The sequence below is a fragment of the Anolis carolinensis genome, chromosome 5 (assembly GCF_035594765.1).
Source record: "Anolis carolinensis isolate JA03-04 chromosome 5, rAnoCar3.1.pri, whole genome shotgun sequence".
In the NCBI taxonomy this organism is placed as follows: Eukaryota; Metazoa; Chordata; class Lepidosauria; order Squamata; family Dactyloidae; genus Anolis; species Anolis carolinensis.
The window spans coordinates 1,663,454-1,683,181 of record NC_085845.1 but is presented as its reverse complement, the minus strand read 5'-3'; the positions used below and the strand labels follow the sequence as shown (position 1 = coordinate 1,683,181).

General features: G+C 41.1%; 1 protein-coding gene across 8 annotated transcripts in view; it reads right to left on the bottom strand.

Annotated features, from left to right (window-relative positions):
* The window catches only part of dysf (dysferlin), a 312,999-nt gene that overhangs the window by 122,034 nt on the left and 171,237 nt on the right, over positions 1-19,728 (bottom strand). For all 8 annotated transcript variants that reach the window (XM_062983273.1, XM_062983274.1, XM_062983275.1 and 5 more), the window contains 3 exons: positions 15,795-15,968; positions 5,589-5,682; positions 3,442-3,519 (listed from right to left, as the gene is read on the bottom strand). In XM_062983273.1, the coding sequence (XP_062839343.1) occupies positions 3,442-3,519; positions 5,589-5,682; positions 15,795-15,968 (346 nt within the window). The remainder of the gene's footprint in view (positions 1-3,441; positions 3,520-5,588; positions 5,683-15,794; positions 15,969-19,728) is intronic.

Sequence of the window (19,728 nt, the reverse complement as noted above, 5' to 3'; positions counted from 1 at the left end):
AAAAGGCCACCCTACTGGGATCTGCACGCATCATCCGAAAATACATCACACAGTCCTAGACACTTGGGAAGTGTTCGACTTGTGGTTTTGTGAAACGAAATCCAGCATGTCTATCTTGTTTGCTGTGTCATACAATAATAATAATAGGTTTGTATTCCGCCATATCTCCCCAGGACGGATTCCAACAAAGACAAAACACAGGGGCAAACATTCAGGGTCTCAAGACAGGTATGAACACGAATACCTTAATGACCCCCGCCCCAAAACCTAAAGCAAACTGACACTGAACTACTAACTATACTAACTCCACATTGGGTCATTTGGGGAGGGAGGGGATGGGGGCAGCCAGGTGACTCATGGTGTGGTCATCTGGTCATCGTTATGTCTCCAAAAAGAGAGGACAGACTGCGGCCAGGAGAGAACAGAGCGCTCTCCCTCCTCCGGCCCATCCATCGCTTACTGGTCAAGGGAGTCACGGTGCGGCCCCTTGACCTCCAGGGATGCCTCGTGGGGTCACCTAAGGCCAGACCAGGCCCTCCCCGTTCTCCAATGCAAACACACAGTCCTTTCCCTCTCCATTTAGAAAAACAAGGCAGATGTTTGTGTGTGTACACATGCTGTTGGTGCCAAAAGTACACATTACAGGCAATCCCCAAGTTACAAGCATCTGACTTAGAATCAAATGCACAATCAAAGCACCCCTGACAGATGACCATCCAGCCTCATAAACATCAACAGGTTCATGGAAAAGCCAATCTATAAAAGCAAAGGCTCCTAGAATTGGGATGGACCCCCAAAGGGCATCCAGTCGAACCTCCTTCTACCAGGCAGGAAGATACAAACAAAGCACCACCAACAGATGGCCATCCAGACTCACAAACATCCACAGGTTCATGGAGAAATTGGTCTATAAAACCAAAGGCTTCTAGAATTGGGATGGACCCCCAAAGGGCATCCAGTCGGACCTCCTTCTACCAGGCAGGAAGATACAAACAAAGCACCACCAACAGATGGCCATTGAGCCTCATAAACATCCACAGGTTCATGGAGAAATCAGTCCATAAAACCAAAGGCTCCTAGAGTTGTGAGGGACCCCCAAAGGGCATCCAGTCAGACCCCCTTCTTCCAGACAGGAATATATAAGTAAAGTACCACCAACAGATGGCCATCCAGCCTCATAAACAGAATCCGATCTATAAAACAAAAGGCTCCTAGAATTGGGAGGGACCTCCAAAGGGCATCCAGTCGGACCCCTTTCTACCAGGCAGGAAGATATAAACAAAGCACCACCAACAGATGGCCATCCAGCCTCAGTTCATAAACCTCCAGAGAATCTATGGGAATCCCAGGCAGTCTATACACACTGACCCACTTCTACCATGCAGGAAGATATAATTGAAGCACTCCTGACAGATGGCCATCCAGCCTCAGTTTAAAAACCTCGAGAAAAGGGGCAGTTTATATTTCACTATTGGGAACCCCAAAGGGCATCCAGTCAGACCCCCTTCTTCCATGTAGGAAGATACAAGCAAAGCATCACCAACAGATGGCCATCCAGCCTCAGTTTAGAGAAGTTGAACCACTACAGAAGTGCAGAAGTGTATGTTATAAATGTTTATAATTTGCAGGATTTGTGAATTCTGGTGCAGTATTACCACTAAAATGGATAAAGTTTCCAATTTAGAAAAGAAAATGTGTTGACAATGTTTGCGACGAACCCGATGGAGCAACAAGAGGAAACAAAATAGGAGTCAACTGTAGTATGCAAGAAGCGTCAAGGAGAAAGTTCCACCTCTCTTTTAGACAGTTAAGATTATATGGAAAGTATATAGTTTGTGTGTGTGTGTGTGTGTGTGTGTGTGTGTATGTGTGTGTGTGTGTGTGTGTGTGTGTATGTGTGTGTGTATGTATATATATATATATATATATATATATATATATATATATATATATATATATATGTGTGTATATATATATATATATATATATATATATATATATATTAGGGTAGGGCAAAAAAGTCAAATCCTTCTTATGTCGTATCCAATTCGTTTGTTTTGTCACTTTTGAACCGTCTTTCGAAGTGGGTTATCCCGTCGTGTGTATCCCCGTGATATCGAACTGCGATAGCCAATTTTTCGAATGATGTCGTATGTTTTTCGGTGGGGCTCTTAAACCAGGTTGCAAGCGTTTGCAAAGGGAGTCCTGGAGTGGTTGGTTGCTCTTGCTATGGGGCTCTTTAAACCTATATCCCAGGATCTGATCCCAGATTATCTGATTTAAACTGCCATATAATCTGGGTTAAAAAGAAAAGTGATGGATCTGGACCAAGCCTGGCACACAGACCCAATATGGCCAGCTGTGAATCCTGGGGGACTTTTGGGAGGGTTGACCCAAGACTTTTGGGAATTGTAGTTCACCCGCATCCTTAATACATTTTCTCATGGGAGCATTCATAAAAAAAGACTGAGCTTTTAAGCCTCATAGGAAGAAACAGCGGGGGCCCTTTTGGGACAACATGGTGTAGTGTAGTGGTTTGAGAGTTGGACTATGACTCTGGCTTCATTCCCCACGCAGCCATGAAAACCCACTGGCAAGTCACACACTCTCAACCCCAGAAAACTCAATGAAACAGTTTCAAACCAGGAACAGATTTCCTTATTCAGAGGCTGATGGCCGTCTGTCAGGAGTGATTTGATGATGTACTATGATATCTGTTCCTGGGTGATAAATGTCATTTCCTAATTGGTTCTGTCATAGAAACATGGCAAAATTTTATGACACTGCCTGAACTTTGTCTTTGCACAAGGGATATGCACATGATGGTTTCCTGGGACACTGTCCACCAATTTAACAAAGTTTCAGCCACAAACACAAAGTTTCTGAAGTAGAACAATGACTTTCAAAGTAAAGACAACCCAATGAACCAGGAAATAAGACTTTCAAACCAGGAACAGATTTCTGCGATTATTAAAAAATTGTTTATTATAAAAGCTATGGAAATTCACCAAAAATCATAGGATAAGGGAAACGTTCTGAATTTTGGTGAGCTAGCAGTGTTAAATGTGTTCTACCACTGTACCAAGATTGAAGAAATTGCTCAAAAAATTAGGGCGGGAGAGTCCTGTAAAGTCCCCCCCCCCCCCCCGCTGTGCTTTTTTTGGCCACTGCTCATGCACATCTGCCATTAACGAATTAATTTAGAATATTCCGAATATTCGTTAAGTTTCAGAACTTTTTGGGCCAAATTTCGGAAGTAGTTTCAGAAACCAAGTGCCAGCACCCCCTACTTTAGAAGCAAGTATTGAACCATGTTTTTCATGGATCGCACATGCCATGTGTGTGTGTGTGTGTGTGTGTGTGTGTGTGTACACACATACATACATATGGTATGAAACTATAATTAGGTGTTGGATTTGCCTTCTATATTGTGCATCTCACCCGAAAAGCTGTCTTGATCCATGGCGATGAGGTCCCTGGCTTGGTAGATGTAGCAGCGCAAGTGGTACCTGTTTCCATCTTCAGTGGAGGAAAAAGATAAACAAAGCACAACAAGTAAACAAGCAAAGCATGCCATGTTCCTAGAGGCCCCCGCAGCCAAGACTGATGGGAGGAACAGTCCGACACACCTTCAGGCAAGAAAAGGCACCAGTTTAGCCTCAGAAAACCCTAAGAAAAACTACAGATCATCCACTGCCGTACAAAATCCAGATTATCTGCTTTGAACTGGATTATATGGAAGTGTAGACTCATATAATCCAGTCCAAAGCAAATAATCTGGGTTATCTACTTGGATAAACTGGATGATATAACAGTGAAGATCCATAATACTACTACTACTACTACTACTACTACTACTAATAATAATAATAATAATAATAATAATAATAATAATAATAATATAAGATTGTAGAGCCATAGTAGTAATAATAATAATAATAATAATAATAATAATAATAATAATAATACCTTATGTACTCGAGTATAAACTGACCTGAATATAAGTCGAGGCACCTAATTTTACCACAAAACTGGGAAAATCTATTGACTCGAGTCAATAGATGAGGGTGGGAAATGCAGCAGCTACTGGCAAATTTCAAAAATAAAAATAAATATAGACACTAATAAAATTACATTATTTGAGGCATCAGTAGGTTAAATGTTTTTGAATGTTTACATAAAATTGTAATTTATGATAATAATAAGACTTTATTAAGATAAGACTGTCCAACTCTGATTATCTCTATACTTGAGTATAAGCCGACCCGAATATAAGCCAGCCAGAACCCTCACTCGAGTATAAGCCGAGAGGAGCGTTTTCAGCTGAAAAACTAGGCTTATACTCGGGTATATACAGTAATAATAATATAAGATTAAAACATGACAATTTGGATATTTCCAAATGATCTTTCCATCCATATCTGGAGGACACGGCTTTAGGAAATGCTCACAACGTTCTGAAGGGATCGATCCTGACTCTTAAGTGTTGGGAATCATCCTGGACGACTCAGGTCTAAATGTAGTCAGATAGATGATAGAGTTAGATTGAGGGAATCCTTTCCCCGTTTCCAAAGCATGCTTAGATAGGATTCACCATTGTTTCCTGCTTCCCGTCCTATTTAGGTCAGCCCACCCTTTGATGTTTTTTAGAAATGTGATCTCTCTTAGGGCTTTGACGTAACTTCCCCAATTTGGTCCTTTGGAATGTTTATGGCCGTAGAGAAGAAGCGACCCACGAGGCTTGGTCGCCATTCCAGCTTCCTGCTTTGTTCCAGAGAGGATGCACCTCTGTCCTCTAATAGCCAAGATGTAGCTATCTATACCTTTGTTATTTTAATCCGTCTATGTGTATTAGATCAGGATAGACTAGCTAGATAGGTCCTAACCTTTTCTATCCATCAATGGATTTCTTTTTACCTCAATAAATGCTTTTAAACTTTAAAGCTAACTTTGCATCCCTTTGCCTTCCTCATGACACAGAAGGCCTTCCAAACTCACACCGCGTAAGTCTCACGTTGCTGCAATTCTTTACTCTGCTATTTTAATGGGAATTTACCTCATAAAGAGGGTGATTAGAGCTTAACGGCTCATCCATTCCCAACACCAAGAACTCTGCTGGCATCTTCCAGTTGGGAACCATTGGATGTTTAGGCTCTATCTACACTGACTATACAATGCAGCTCCAAATTGCATTATATGGAAGGAAGCAAGGCGGTAAATCCACTCCTGCTTCTAATACCGGCTGTAAAAAAAACGCCCATCATCCTAGTTATTAAAGGTAAATAAAAGCAAAAACAAATGAGGTTCATAGGGTTGTTGTGTGTCTTTCGGGCTGTGTGGCCATGTTCCAGAAGCATTCTCTTCTGACGTTTCGCCCACATCTCTGGCAGGCATCCTCAGAGGTTGTGAGGTAACCCTACCTCACAACCTCTGAGGATGCCTGCCATAGATGTGGGCAAAACGTCAGGAGAGAATGCTTCTGGAACATGGCCACACAGCCCGAAAGACACACAACAACCCTGTGATCCTGGCCATGAAAGCCTTCGACAACACAAATGAGGTTCATCTTTGCAAGAAGGTTGACTTACAGTCAAAGATGCAGGAGATGGTGGGTCGGTTCACCCCAAAGTTGAGGGTCGACACGGATTTTCCGTCGTCGCTCTTGTCGTCCGTCACTCCGCCCTGAAAGAGGAGGCAAAAGGAAGGCGTTTGGAGGAGAAGGAAGAAGCGGAAGGCCATCCACACTGTGGAATAGATGCAGTTTGGCACCACTTTGGTTGCCATGGCTCCATGCTATGGAATACTTGGGAGTTGTAGTTTGGAGCTCGGATATTGGGTGCACCTATCTATGCTGAAGAATGAATGCAGGTCGATACCACTTTGACTGGGATGATTCAATGCTATGGAATCCTGGGAGTTGTAGTTTAGTGAGAGACCTTGCAAATCTACATCTCCCGTGATCCTAACTAGTAGAATTAACTTTTAACTTTGAATATGTTTTAATGGGTTTTTCTAACTGTGTATTTTTAAAATACTGTTTATATTTAACCCTGTTTTAATGTTTGCCTATCGGTATATTTTAAATTGTATGCAGATGCTTTTATGTTAAGCCTCTTTGAGAGAGATAAAGCGGGGAATAATAATAATAATAATAGTGATAATAATAATAATAATAATAATAATAATAATAATAATAATAGTACAGTCCTAGACACTTGGGAAGTGTTCGACTTGTGATTTTGTGAAACGAAATCCAGCATATCTATCTTGTTTGCTGTGTCATACAATAAAATAATAATAATAATAATAATAATAATAATAATAATAATAATAATAGGGTTAATGAAATATTGCAAGCTTTGAGTCGTGGCAGTAAAGTTGGGATTGAACTTTCTTCATTCTTCAATGTAGAGCCAGGTTGAGTTGTTTTTTTAATCTTGTTAATTTATTTACATTATTATTTATTTATTTATAGTATTTATATCCTGCCCTTCTCACTTTGAAGGGGACTCAGGGTGGATCACAGAACACATATACGGCAAACAATCAGTGCCAATGATAACAATGACAAGACAGATCACAGATATCTATATATATAAAAGGGTAATGAAATTTTGGCCTAGGACAAAACAACAAAACTACACATCCCAGAAACACTAAACTTGGCAGCACAACCCCTCATCCATGCCTCTATGTTCATACAACAAAAAGAAAAGAAAAATAAAGTCCTAATTAGAGGGAGAGGAATAATTGTTTTTATCCAATTGCTGCCAGTTAGAAGGCTAATCTCTGCCCACTTGGTCTCCTAGCAACCCACTCAGCCCAGGGGACAGGCAGAGTTAGGCCTCACTTAGGCCTCTTCCACACTGCCTATAAAATACAGATTATCAGATTTGAACTGGATTATATGGCAGTGTAGACTCAAGGCCCTTCCACACAGCTATATAACCCATTTAGAATCTTACATTATCTGCTTTGAACTGGATTATCTGGACTCCACACTGCCATATAATCCACTTCAGTGTGCATTTTATACAGCTGTGAAGAAGGGGCCTCAGATAATCCAGTTCTAAGCAGATAATATAAGATTATAAATATAATATGTAATAATTACTGTGATATAATAATATAGAACAATATAATCTCTAAAATCAGGACAGTAAATAAAGAGCAACACTCTGAAAGCATAAGGCACAGCAACGCGTGGCCGGGCAAAGCTAGTAGGTATATATAGGCTTTTCCCATCTTCCGGCATCTTTGGAGGCTGTGCTCAGTTCTGGCCACCGGGGGGTGCTGTTGCTCCATCTCGCTCTCGAAGAGCTTTCTTTGTTTGTAAACTTTTTCCTTTTTTCTGAGCCTAAACATTTCCCCGCTTTAATGCAGTTCCTATTTATCTACTCACATTTGTTTTCGAACTGCTAGTTAGGCAGAAGCTGGGCTAAAAGTCAGGAGTTCACCCTGACCCGGGCTTCAAACTCGCAACCTTCCAGTTAGCAAGATGTATTGCAGCTTGGGGATTAACCTGCTGTGCTAAAGTTTCCCCCCTTTTATTATAAAGTTTATAAGGGAAGCTTGTTAGCGCTTAGTGTTAAATGGAGCACATTGGGAATATAAACAATGTCTGTCATGGGTTTTATCACTTGAATAATGAGGACTTATATCGCTGGAATAATAAAAAAATAAACATTTAATAAATAAAAAATAAATACTGTATATATTCGAATATAAGCCTAGTTTTACAGCCCTTTTTTTAAGACTGAAAAGCCCCCCTTGGCTTATACTCGGGTGAGGGTCCTGGTTGGCTTATATTTAGGTCAGCTTATACTCGAGAATATATGGTACATTTATAATTTTTCTCTATTATTATTGGTGTTATTACATTTATTATTTTTCTCTATTATTGTTGCTACTGTTACATTTATTTTACTCTATTTTTATTATTATTATTATTAATACATGTATTATTTCACTCTGATCTTATTATTATTGCATTTATTATTTTACTCTATTTATTACTTGTATTATTTTCCTGTATTTATTATTATTATTATTATTATTATTATTATTATTATTATTATTATTACTGGATTATTAATGCATTTATTATTTTACTCTATTTATTACTTGTATTATTTTCCTGTATTTATTATTATTATTATTATTATTATTATTATTATTATTATTATTACATGTATTATTTTACTCTATTATTATTAAAAGGATACATAAACACATTTACATTGAAGAAGATGAGAATAATGATTTGATCAGAGTTGGACAGTCTTATCTTAAATTTGAGCTTTATGTAAATATTCAAAAACATTTCACCTACTGATGCCTCAATTCATTTAATTTTATTGGTATCTATTTTTATTTCTGAAATTTACCACCCTCGGCTTATACTGGAGTCAATGTTTTCCCAGTTTCTTTGTGGTAAAATTAGGTGCCTCGGTTTATATTCGGGTCGGCTTATACTCGAGTAAATACGGTATACATTTATAAAAGGCAAGGTGCAACCTTGAGCTGGGCAAAGACCGGTTGGCCATTTGAGATCCTGGATAAGCTGGACGTCCCTATCTACACTGCAAAATTAATGCAGATTGATACTCATTCAACTCCCACGGCTCAACTCTTTGGCATCGTGAGAGTTGTAGTTCTGCGAGGCCTTGAAGCCTTCCCCGCCAACGAGGAATGGAGCCTCACCGCACTACGTATCCCATCATTCCAAAGAACTAAGTCAAAGCGATTGAAGCGGCACCGAACGGCGTCGATTCAACAATACGGATGACCTGAATCGTGGATCTGCTCCAATCCAGATGTAAACGGAGCGCTGGCTGTGAAACGTATTCCGCTAAGAGCCTCGGCCAATATAATTAATGGAGGGGAACCCCTCTTCATGGCGCGGCCAACGCTTTTAGTCGCTTTTCTCACCTCCTAATTGCAGGCGATTCGGTGGAAATGGAAGCGGGGCCTCCAGGAGATGGTCACGCTTCTGAGATCCACGCAGACGCCCCTCCGTGCCATAGTTTCAATTACCGGGCATCCTTTGTAAAGAGCAACGGATGGGGTTTCCAGAACCTGGGCCTGAGAAGCTGGTCAGGAAGGTGGTTAAGCTCTTCCGTCCATTGGGGATAACTGGGTCTTGCAGGGTTTTATTTCTGCCAAAGAAGCTATTTCATCACCTTCCCACTCCTTGAATCCTAAGAAAGAGCTAGAAAGCGCTGCAAGGGCCATCTAATAGGGTTGGAAGGAATTGGAAGGACCTAAAAGAACAATGGGCTCCCCTAAAACTGTGGAGACCAAAATCCACTGCTTGTGGTAATATGAAAATAACTAAATAAACTCAATGTATACATTACAATAATATATATCCAAAAAAACAGGACTGTCCCAATCACATAGATGTAGAAACCAGCGGTTCTTCTCTTGAAGTATAAGGCCAAGTTTTTCATGTGAGTAAATGTCCTGTTCTTTATTACATATAAGTAGACTCCAGTTCTCATATAACTTGACTCGAACCTGCAACCGGTTTCGACTCACATGAGTCTTCGTCAGGCGGTTGGGTCTACAAATAATACATATCATAAATATATACATGCAATTGAATAGTTTGTAAAGAAAGTTTACAAAAGAGTTCACAAAAAAGTATATTCTGACACTCTACTTACTTAAATAATCAGAAAAGGTTCAACTGTTAAGGTGAGAAATTCACCATCAGTTTTCTGGATAGGTGGATCCTAAGGGGACATAGATAGTGGCTAAAGGTAGTATTACATTATGACATGAATAATGGAACATATATAGAAGAATATATAATCTGTGAACCCAAAAAAGAATATGATACTCACAGCTTGTCTTTAGTTATTCATATTACCACAAGCAGTGGATTTTGGTCTCCACAGGAATTGGAAGGACCACATTAAGGATCTGGAAGATTTGGAATGTCACCATTAGACACCATTAGAAAGAACCTAGTGGTCAACTGGTAGAGTTGGAAGGGATACCAAGGATCCTTCCAAAACAAGCTGCAAAGGTCAACTTGTAGAATTGGAGAACACCAAGAGATGGAAGGAACTACAAGGTTCAACTAGTAGAGTTAGAGAAATATTGCAAGGATTCAACTAGTAGAGTTGGAAGAACCCAAAATGATCATCCAATAGAGATGGAAGGAACCACAACAGGAAATTGTAGAAATCCAACTTGTAGAGTTGGAGAAAACCGAGAGATTGAAGCAACTGAAAGATTCAACTAGTAGAGTTAGAGAAATATTGCAAGGATTCAACTAGTAGAGTTGGAAGAACCTGAAATGATCATCCAGTAAAGATGGAAGGAACCACAACAGGAAATTGCAGAAATCCAACTTGTTGGAAGGAACCTTAAGAGTTATTTGGTAGAGTTGAAAGAAATTGCAAGGATTCAACTACTAGAGTTGGAAGAACCTGAAATGGTCCTCCAGTAGAGATGGAAGGAACCACAAGGGTGAACTAGTAGAGTTAGAAGGAAATTGCAAGAGTCCATTAGTAGAGATAGAAGGAACCACAAGGGTCAACTATCAGAATAAGAAGTAAATTACAAGGCTTCAACTACTTGGGTCAGATGGAAATGCAAGTTTCAAGTAGCAAAACTGGAAGGAACCATAAGGGCCATCCAGTAGAATTCAAAGAAATTGCAAGGATTCAACTACTAGAGTTGGAAGAACCTGAAATGGTCATCCAGTAGAGATGGAAGGAACTACAATGGTCATCCAGTAGAGATGGAAGGAACTACAATAGTCATCCAATACAGTTAGAAGGAAATTGTAAGAATCCAATTAGTAGAGATGGAAGGAACCGTCAGGGTCAACTAGCAGAGTTATTATTATTATTATTATTATTATTATTATTATTATTACTATTATTTATAGTATTTATATTCCGCCCTTCTTTCTCACCCCGAAGGGGACTCAGGGCAGATTACAATGAACACATATATGGCAAACATTCAATGCCAACAGACAAACAACATTCAGTTTTAGACAGACACAGAGGCATTTTAACATCTTTCCAGCTTCACGATTCCGGCCACAGGGGGAGCTGTTGCTTCACCGTCCATTGGTGGCTGTTCTTCCTCATTCTTTTCCTCATGTTTTGCTGGCAGTTTTATGGTGTTGTAGATTAGTTAAATTAGCCTCCCGCATAAAGCGTAGTATTGAACTAATAGAGTTGGAAGAACCTGAAATGGTCATCCAGTAGAAATTGAAAGTAACCATAAGGGTCAACTAATAGAAGGAAATCACAAGAATCCAACTAATAGAGTTGGAAGGAACCTTAAGGCTCAACTATCAGAATGAAAAGGAAATTACAAGTCAGAAGGAACTACAAGGGCCATTTGATAGAAAGATATTGCAAGGAATCAACAACTTGAATCAAAAGGAACTGCAAGGTTCAAGTAGTCAAGTTGGGAAGGAACTACAACGGTCAACAAGGAGCGTTAGAAAAGATCTCCAATCTTATTCCAGAGAGATGGAAACAACTGCAATGATCAACCAGTAGGGATGGAAGAAGCCACCAGGGTCTACTAATAGAGTTGGATGGGATGGCAAGGATCCAATTAGTAGAGTTGGACAGAAACATAAGGGTTATCTAATAGTGCCTGAAGGAGCCACAAGGGTCAACTAGAAGGTCTGGAAGGAACCACAAGGGTCAAACAGCATCTGAAGGAAGGAATCACAAACATCATCCAGCAGAGTAGGAAACTGTTGTGACTCAGCCTTTGTCTTTGTGTGACTCTGATGAGGATTCTGGGATGCAGTTTCCAGATGATGGGATTCAGATTCAGGATGAGTTTCAAGATGACTCTGATGGGAATTATGGGATTCAGGTGCAGAGTGTTCCTGCTGTGGGAGATGAAGAGCAGGGAGTTTTTTCCATGGGAAGAAATGATGCTGTTTCTGATGATGGTTTTCAGGTGCAAGAAGCAGAAAGGGAGAGCAGCTCCCAGCCTCAGTTTGATAACACTAATGAGCTCAGTGGCATTGACGATAAGGCCGCTTCTCTCTATCGTGCTAGTTGGTTGGAATTTCAGGGGTTGCGCAGAAGCCTCCAAATAGCAAATAAGAGGGAAGTCAAAGGGCAAAGAAATGCCTTCACGTCTTGCTATTAAAACAGTCTGCTGAAAGGGAGATCTTTGTCAAAGCAATTTCCTCGCTTGAATCAAGAACCAAGTCTGCTTTCCTGTATTATCGCATAGCCTGGTTGTATTCTGGTTGCTGGGATTTTGGCTTCTTTGAAAAGGACCTTGTTTCATGCCTTATGTTTCTATGGATTCATTGCTTACAGTCTTGTTTCTGTAACTATCTTTTGGAACTGAACTTTTACCTTTTATGAACTATCTTTTGCCTATTTTCTAATAAACTACAAAAGACTACATTCTGTGTGCAAGGTGAAGATAACCTGAGGTGCAACAGAAACAACCCCAAGCAAGGGTCAGCCAGTGGAGTTGGAAGAAAATTTCAAGGAGCAGAGTTGGAAGGAACCACAACCGTCAAGCAGTAGAACTAAGAGGAACCATTAGGATTAACTATAACGATGAAGTAGGAACTAGCTAATGGTCATCTATGAGATTGTGAAGGCACCACGGGGTCAGAAGCAGAAGGGGGTCAGACTGGATAGCCTTTGGGGGTCTCATCCTACTCTGTGATTCTTCTCTGTGATTCTTTTGGAGAATGGCTCCAGGTCAAAGGAGGATTCCAGGAGGCTCCTCACTTGGTGGTGGCATTCCCTATGAGTATATCTATGACAGAGATACTTATAGGGATCCTGGGCACACGTTTTGAATTCCTGGGGCATCTTGGGAGGCCCGTGCAAAAGGAGGGGGGGTTCTTTCCCTTTCTTTTCCTCGTTCCCTTTTTATTTTAAGCCCGTGCCGTTTGGCCACTCTCTGCGCAAGAAGTCAGGGAAACTTGGCAAGCGCCGGAGGTGAGTAAGAATATACCAAAACATATTTTAAAAGGAAAAAAGGGCAAACCACACGACTACATTTTATAGATGAACTTGCCCCAAACCGAATCCAAATGTCAGGAGGAAAAGGACAAAATGTAACATAAAGAAGGAAAATCCAGAGGAGCGGGGAGGAGGATGGGGAAGGGGGAAACATAATAGGGCCTTTGTGCCAGAGCCCTTTGGTTCCCATTAGCTGCCTGGAAAAGCCAGGAGATTATGAAATCCAATGTCTTAAGAAAGCCAACGTATTAGTTAAGAAAATAAATGTGGGAACGGGTCGCGTTGGGGGGAGTCGAGGCCGGGGCTGGCAGCCGTCCTTCCCAAGAGCAGCCTTGGCTTCTCCAACAAGGAAAAACCTTTCAGGGGAACCGTGGCCCCGAATTCCCTTGCAACGCGGGCACCTGAATCTGGGGGTGGCTTCCAAATGCCAAGGAGTCAACCCTGGACCCCGCAAACGGTCATCAAGGCAGCCCCCCAAAGCCAAGCCCACCTCCCCAAAATCCCAAGGCGAACGCCGCTGTGATGTCGACCCGTTGCGATTTTGCAGGTCTTTTGTAAAGCCAATGGGTCTTAATGATGCCATTATTGGTGGGAAGCCACTCATCAGTGTGATCATCTATCGCAGGGGTCCCCAAACCTTTTAAACAGGGAGCCAGTTCACGATCCTTCAGACAGTTGGAGGACCGGACTATAGTTGGCCACCGAGCAATAATTAATAATAATAATAATAATAATAATAATAATAATAATAATAATAATAACAACAACAATAATAAAAAAGGGTTGGAAGAGACCCTTTGGCCCATTGAGTCCAATCCCCTTCTGCCTTTGTGCACTGAAAGCACAAGCAAAGCATCCCTGATAGATGGCCACCCAGCCTCAATGTTATTATTATTATTATTATTAATAATAATAATAATAATAATAATAATAATAATAATAATAATAATAATAAAGAGGGTTGGAAGAGACCCCTTGGGCCATTTAGTTCTATCCCCTTCTGCCTTTGTGCACCAAAAGCCATTAGTATTGCCCCTGACAGATGTCCACCCAGCCTCAATGTTAATGATAATAATAATAATAATAATAATAATAATAATAATAATAATAATAATAATAATGGTTGTAAGAGAAAAAGAGATTCCTTGGGTCATTTAGCCCAACCCCCTTCTGCCCTTGTGCCATGGGGGCTGGATAAATAGCTTTGATGGGCCGCATCCGGCCCCTGGGCCTTAGTTTGGGGACCTCTGATCTATCGTACAGGTGGCAAGCTATTTAACCTCAGCAGACTGAAAGCCAAAACCAAGGTCACAATGTTTGTTATAGAATTCCAGTATGCTGATGATAGCGTAGTCTGTGCTCCTTCAGAAAAAGACAAACAAGCCACTCTAAACGCTTTGAGGAAGCATACAAAAAGCTTGGCCTCTCACTGAACATTGAAAAAACCAAAGTGCTCTTCCAGCAGTCACCAGCCAATCCCTCTGCAAGGCCAGAAATACACCTTAATGATGTAACGTTAGAAAATGTTGACCATTTCCGCTACCTTGGCCAGCTACCTTGGCAACATTGATGCTGAAATACAACACCGCCTGAGCTCTGCAAGTGCAGCATTCTTCCGAAAGAAGCACAGAGTGTTTGAGGATCGGGACATCTTTTAGGAGATCAACATGCTTGTTCATAAAGCTATTGTCCTCCCAACCCTGTTCTACGCCTGTGAAACGTGGACCATCTACAAATGTCACTCCCAACTTCTGCAAACGATTCCATCAGTTTTGCTTCCGAAAAATCCTGCAAATCTCTTGGGAAGACAGGTGGACAAATGCCAGCGTGCTGGAAGAAGAAGCAAAGACCACCAGCACTGAAGCGATGCTCCTGCACCATCAACTCCGCTGGACTGACGGCCACGTTGTCCAAATGCCCAAAGATCTCTGTCTCCCAAATCAGTTACTGTACTCCCAACTCAAGAATGGAAAATGGAACATTGATGGACAGGAAAAGAGATTGAAAGATGGGCTTGAAGCGAAACTTAAAAACTGTGGCATAATTCGAGCATCCAATTCCCTGATATTTTAGGGCCCAAATCAGAAAAGGCGGCGAGAGATTCAGAGGACCCAGACAGAAATGTTTTGGAATCTGGCAGCAGCAATGTTTTGGTTTCTCCTGGTAGATTCCAAGAGAACGGTGAAGGCCATTTCCAAGGGAACCTAGCAGAAGTGCTGTCAAAGGAAATTGGTGAACACAAATGTTTATCAAAGTAAATTAAGAACTCGCTTCTCCAAGTGGCTCAGAGATAAGGAGATCAAGTGCAAAAGAGGTGACCTCATGGGAGGGATTTTTGGCTTTAAAAGTGGTTCATGTTGATACAATCGTGAGAGCTACGTTGTGTTCAGGTACAGACCTCTCAGAAAGAGTTGTGGAATTCCTATAATTAAGTGTCAAGCTGTTTCTGTGTTCTGATTTTGCAAGGCATCATTTTGCCTGTCTGAGATTCATGCACCTTGCCTTTGAATGGCATAGTTTTGCCTGCCTTGGATCTGTGTACCTTGTTCTTGCACATATCGCTGTATTTATCTGAGAGACTTTCTCAAAAGGGATTTTTGGGACTTTTGGCATCTATGGACATAACCTGGTGAACTTTGATTCCTTTTTATCTTTGCTTGCTTGTCATCTACTCAGTTTGTATGATACTCTGCTTTCAATAAATTCTTACATTGGATTATCTGCACAGTGTGTGGTTTGTGGTGGAAAAACCCTTCCTGCCCCCTCTTCCCGGCGTCCCCATTGTGGCCCCATGAGGAGGGGCCTTGTGCCTACCAGGGCCCCTTCCAGGGCGAAGGCGGCGGCGGCCCCGGCCTGCTCCAGGGGCTCCATGCGGCGCCTCCACCTCCGGCGGCGGAAGGAGTCCGTCTTGCGGCATTTCATGTGGAACTTCCAGCCGAAGAGGGACGCGTACTCCCAGCCCTCGCCCTCCAGCTCCTCCTGTTTGCTCTGCAGGGAAAGGAAAGGAAAGGTGTAGTGAAGTACGAATTTTTGGTTTACAGATGTTATGTTTAATTGTGTGTTTGTGTTTTAAAAGGGTAAGTATTACAGTTATTGCCTCTCAGCACTCAGAAGCTGGTTGCCATGGAGAAGTAGGTGGAGCCAACTGCCATTTTGTTGAAGAAGTGCAGAGTTTAAAAAAGAGAGTCAGTCTGTGCTCTGATGAGGCACAGGGAAGATTGATCCTAGGTTGAGGGGATCAAGGAGACTCAATTGGTCATTTTGAGTCGGTTTAAAATAAGTTTGGTGACTTATTTAATGTAGTCTGTGTTGGGAAATCATCCTGGACTACTCAAGTCCAAATGTAGTTAGATAGATGATAGAGTTAGATTGAGGGAACCCTTTCCCTGTTTCCAAAGCATGCCTAGACAGGCTTTACTGTGTTTCACTCTATCCTGTGTACGTCACATCCCTTACTTTGAAGTTAGTAGAAATGTGAATCTTTAGGGACACTAACTTTCCATTGGTCAGAATGTCTTTTATGGCCCCAATAAACTGGACCATGCGGTTGGAACTATTTTTGGTTCTCTCTCTCCCTTTGTTCTTCAAGCTAACAAGCAGCATCCTGCCATCTCTCCTGGCAAGATGTAACTATGTAGATGTTTGTTATTTTCCTTTCTTATTTTTCCTTAGAAACCAGTCTATAGTAATCTAGACAGCTCCCAAGCCTTTCTATCTACAATGGAGTTCTTTTTACCTGAATAAATATTTTTGAACTTTTATTGAGACTCTGCAGTCCATTGCAATCCTAAAGGCTTCTCTTGCTCGCCAGTGTAAGTAACTGTTGCATTTGAAAGCTTTGCTTTTGCTACTCTGCTGATTTTGGTGGAATCTCCCCCAGAGAGGGTTAAATTGAGTCTAACCGCTCAGAGATTACCACAACAGTCTGTGTCCTGGTAAGGAACAGAGAATCTGTGATTGTATATCACAGGGGTGACTGCGGTTTAAAAGTAGCAGAGAAAGAAGTTCTAACTACTTTAAGTAAAAGAAGTGACACTTTAGGGAGTTGACTCATCTCATTCTAGTATTATAACTGTTAATAAAAATACCTCCAAGTGAGAAACAACATTGTAACCACTAAGCTCTGTGCCTGAATAAACTTGTTATTGTTCTTCCAACATCTAAGCATCTGTCACATATATTATAAACCAAGTTACGCTACCATCTAAAGGGAATAAGAAGAAAGAAAGAAAGAAAGAAAAAAGTAAAAGGTATCCTCTCTGAGTCTTTGGTGGTTGCATCTTTACAAATTGGTGGCAGTCGTTATTAGCGCCTTACAAAAGGAAAGGAAAGGAAAGGAAAGGAAAGGAAAAACACGCTCCTCAGCATCACCATCAACAAGAAGGAAGAGAGACAGTAGGCTAGGGACCATAATCCAGAAAGTAGTAAATTTTTGCCTATGTAGCTTTGCCTCTGCATATGCCCCTCCCTTCCTGTGAGCTGGTGCCTTTCTCCAGGAAGTTCCAAAGGGAGAAGAAAGCTCAGAGTAAACAAGTGAGGTCATTGGTATCATTTGTGCCAAAGTAGGTGTGGAAGGTGAGGAAGACCCTCAGCCATTGGTCAATTTTAGAAAACCCAAAGATATATATTCTTTATTTGCTAGGCACATGTTGCGATGGCCATTTGCATACCATGATATTGTTGTTGTTGTTATATTGTAGATTATTATTGATATCATCATCACTATTATCATGATCATCATCCTGGAATCAAAGGCTGTTTACAAAAATCAAAACAGATACTGGGTGCAATCATCATCATCATCATCATCATCATCTTATTATTATTCTAATTCTCATTATTATTACCAGCATTATGTTATAGTATTATTATTAATATCATCATTGATGTATTGCTGAAGGCTTTCATGGCCAGAATCACTAGGTTGTTATGACTCTTTTGGGCCATATGGCCATGTTCCAGAAGCATTCTCTCCTGGCGTTTCGCCCACATCTGTGACAGGCATCCCTAGAGGTGTGAGATATGTTGGAAACTAGGCAACTGGGGTTTATATATCTGTGTAAGGTACAGGGTTGGAGAAAAAACTTTTGTCTGTTGGAGGCAAGTGTGGATGTTGTAATTAATCACCTTGATTAGCATTTGATGGCCCTGTGGCCTCAAGGCCTGGCCTCTTCCTGCCTGGGAGAATCCTTTGTTTGGAGGTTTTAGCTGGCCCTGATTGTTTCATGTCTGGAATTTCTCTGTTTTCAGAATGTTGTTCTTTATTTACTGTCCTGATTTTTACATTTTTTTAAAGAGTTTTTTTATACTGGTTTTTTAATATCATCATCACTGTTATCGTGATTATCATCCTGAAATCCAAGGCTGCTTACAAACATTAGATGCTCATATAATGCAGCTGAATTGCACTGAATTGAATTATATGCAATAATGCAATTCCAACTGCATTACATGTACAGTAGAGTCTCACTTATCCAACACTCGCTTATCCAACGTTCTGGATTATCCAACACATTTTTGTAGTCAATGTTTTCAATATATCATGATATTTTGGTGCGAAATTCGTAAATACAGTAATTACTACGTAGCATTACTGCGTATTGAACTACTTTTTCTTCCAGATTTGTTGTATAACATGATGTTTTGGTGCTTAATTTGTAAAATCATAACCTAATTTGATGTTTAATAGGCTTTTCCTTAATCTCTCCTTATTATCCAACATATTCGCTTATCCAACGTTCTGCCGGCCAGTTTATGTTGGATAAGTGAGACTCTTCTGTATCTGGAACTAGGCTAGATCATTGCAGGCATTCCTGGTCCAAAGGCGCCACCTAGAGCTTGGTGGAGGAACTACAGGCAGCAGAACATAAAACGTGGGCTAAACCATATAAATGCTACTCTTAATTTGATCTTTATCAATGTCTTGGACCATGGAATTGGAAGCATACTGATCATATTAATTGATCACCCCAAATTGGGATGGATAGATCATGCTCCGAATCCAAAATGATCTTCACAGATTAGAGAGATGGGCCAAAAATAGCACAACGGATTCCGACACAAGGAAATATACAACACAACACTTGGAAATGAAGTGATACAGCAGACACGAGCAAACGTGGGCCCTCCAGGTGTTTTGGACTCCAACTCCCACAATTCCTAACAGCCGGTAGGCTGTTAGGAATTGTGGGAGTTGGAGTCTAAAACACCTGGAGGGCCCACGTTTGTCCATGCATGTGATACAGAATGGGTCACACCTGACTTGAAAACAATATATTGAAAAGGGAGTTAGGTATCTTTGGAGACAATAAGCTGAGCATTAGCCAGGAGCATGATGCGGTAGCAAAAAAGGCCGATGCGATTCTGGGCTGTGTCAAGGGGAGTCTAGTGTCACTCAGACCCTAGTTCCTGTTGTGGTTCAGTCTGATGATGGTTTGCACAGTCTGAAACTGAAAATGTTAGACAGTCTGAGCAGCCAGAGATTCTGAGAAGGCCGCAGGCAGCCAAGACGGCCAAGATGTGATAACAGAGGCTTCAGAGCAGAGTGACCTTTCCCAGCTCTTAGAACGGGAGGGAAAGTCAACAACAGCCAGGTGGTTCTGAAAGTGATAATGAGGAAGTCCAATTAGACAAAGAAACAAGGCTGAGTCTGAGAACCAAACTCCCTAGACATTCGCTAAGGATTGCTGCCAAAAGTCTGGGAACCCAAGGTCAAAGGAATGCCTTCATGTCTTGTAAGAATGGGTAA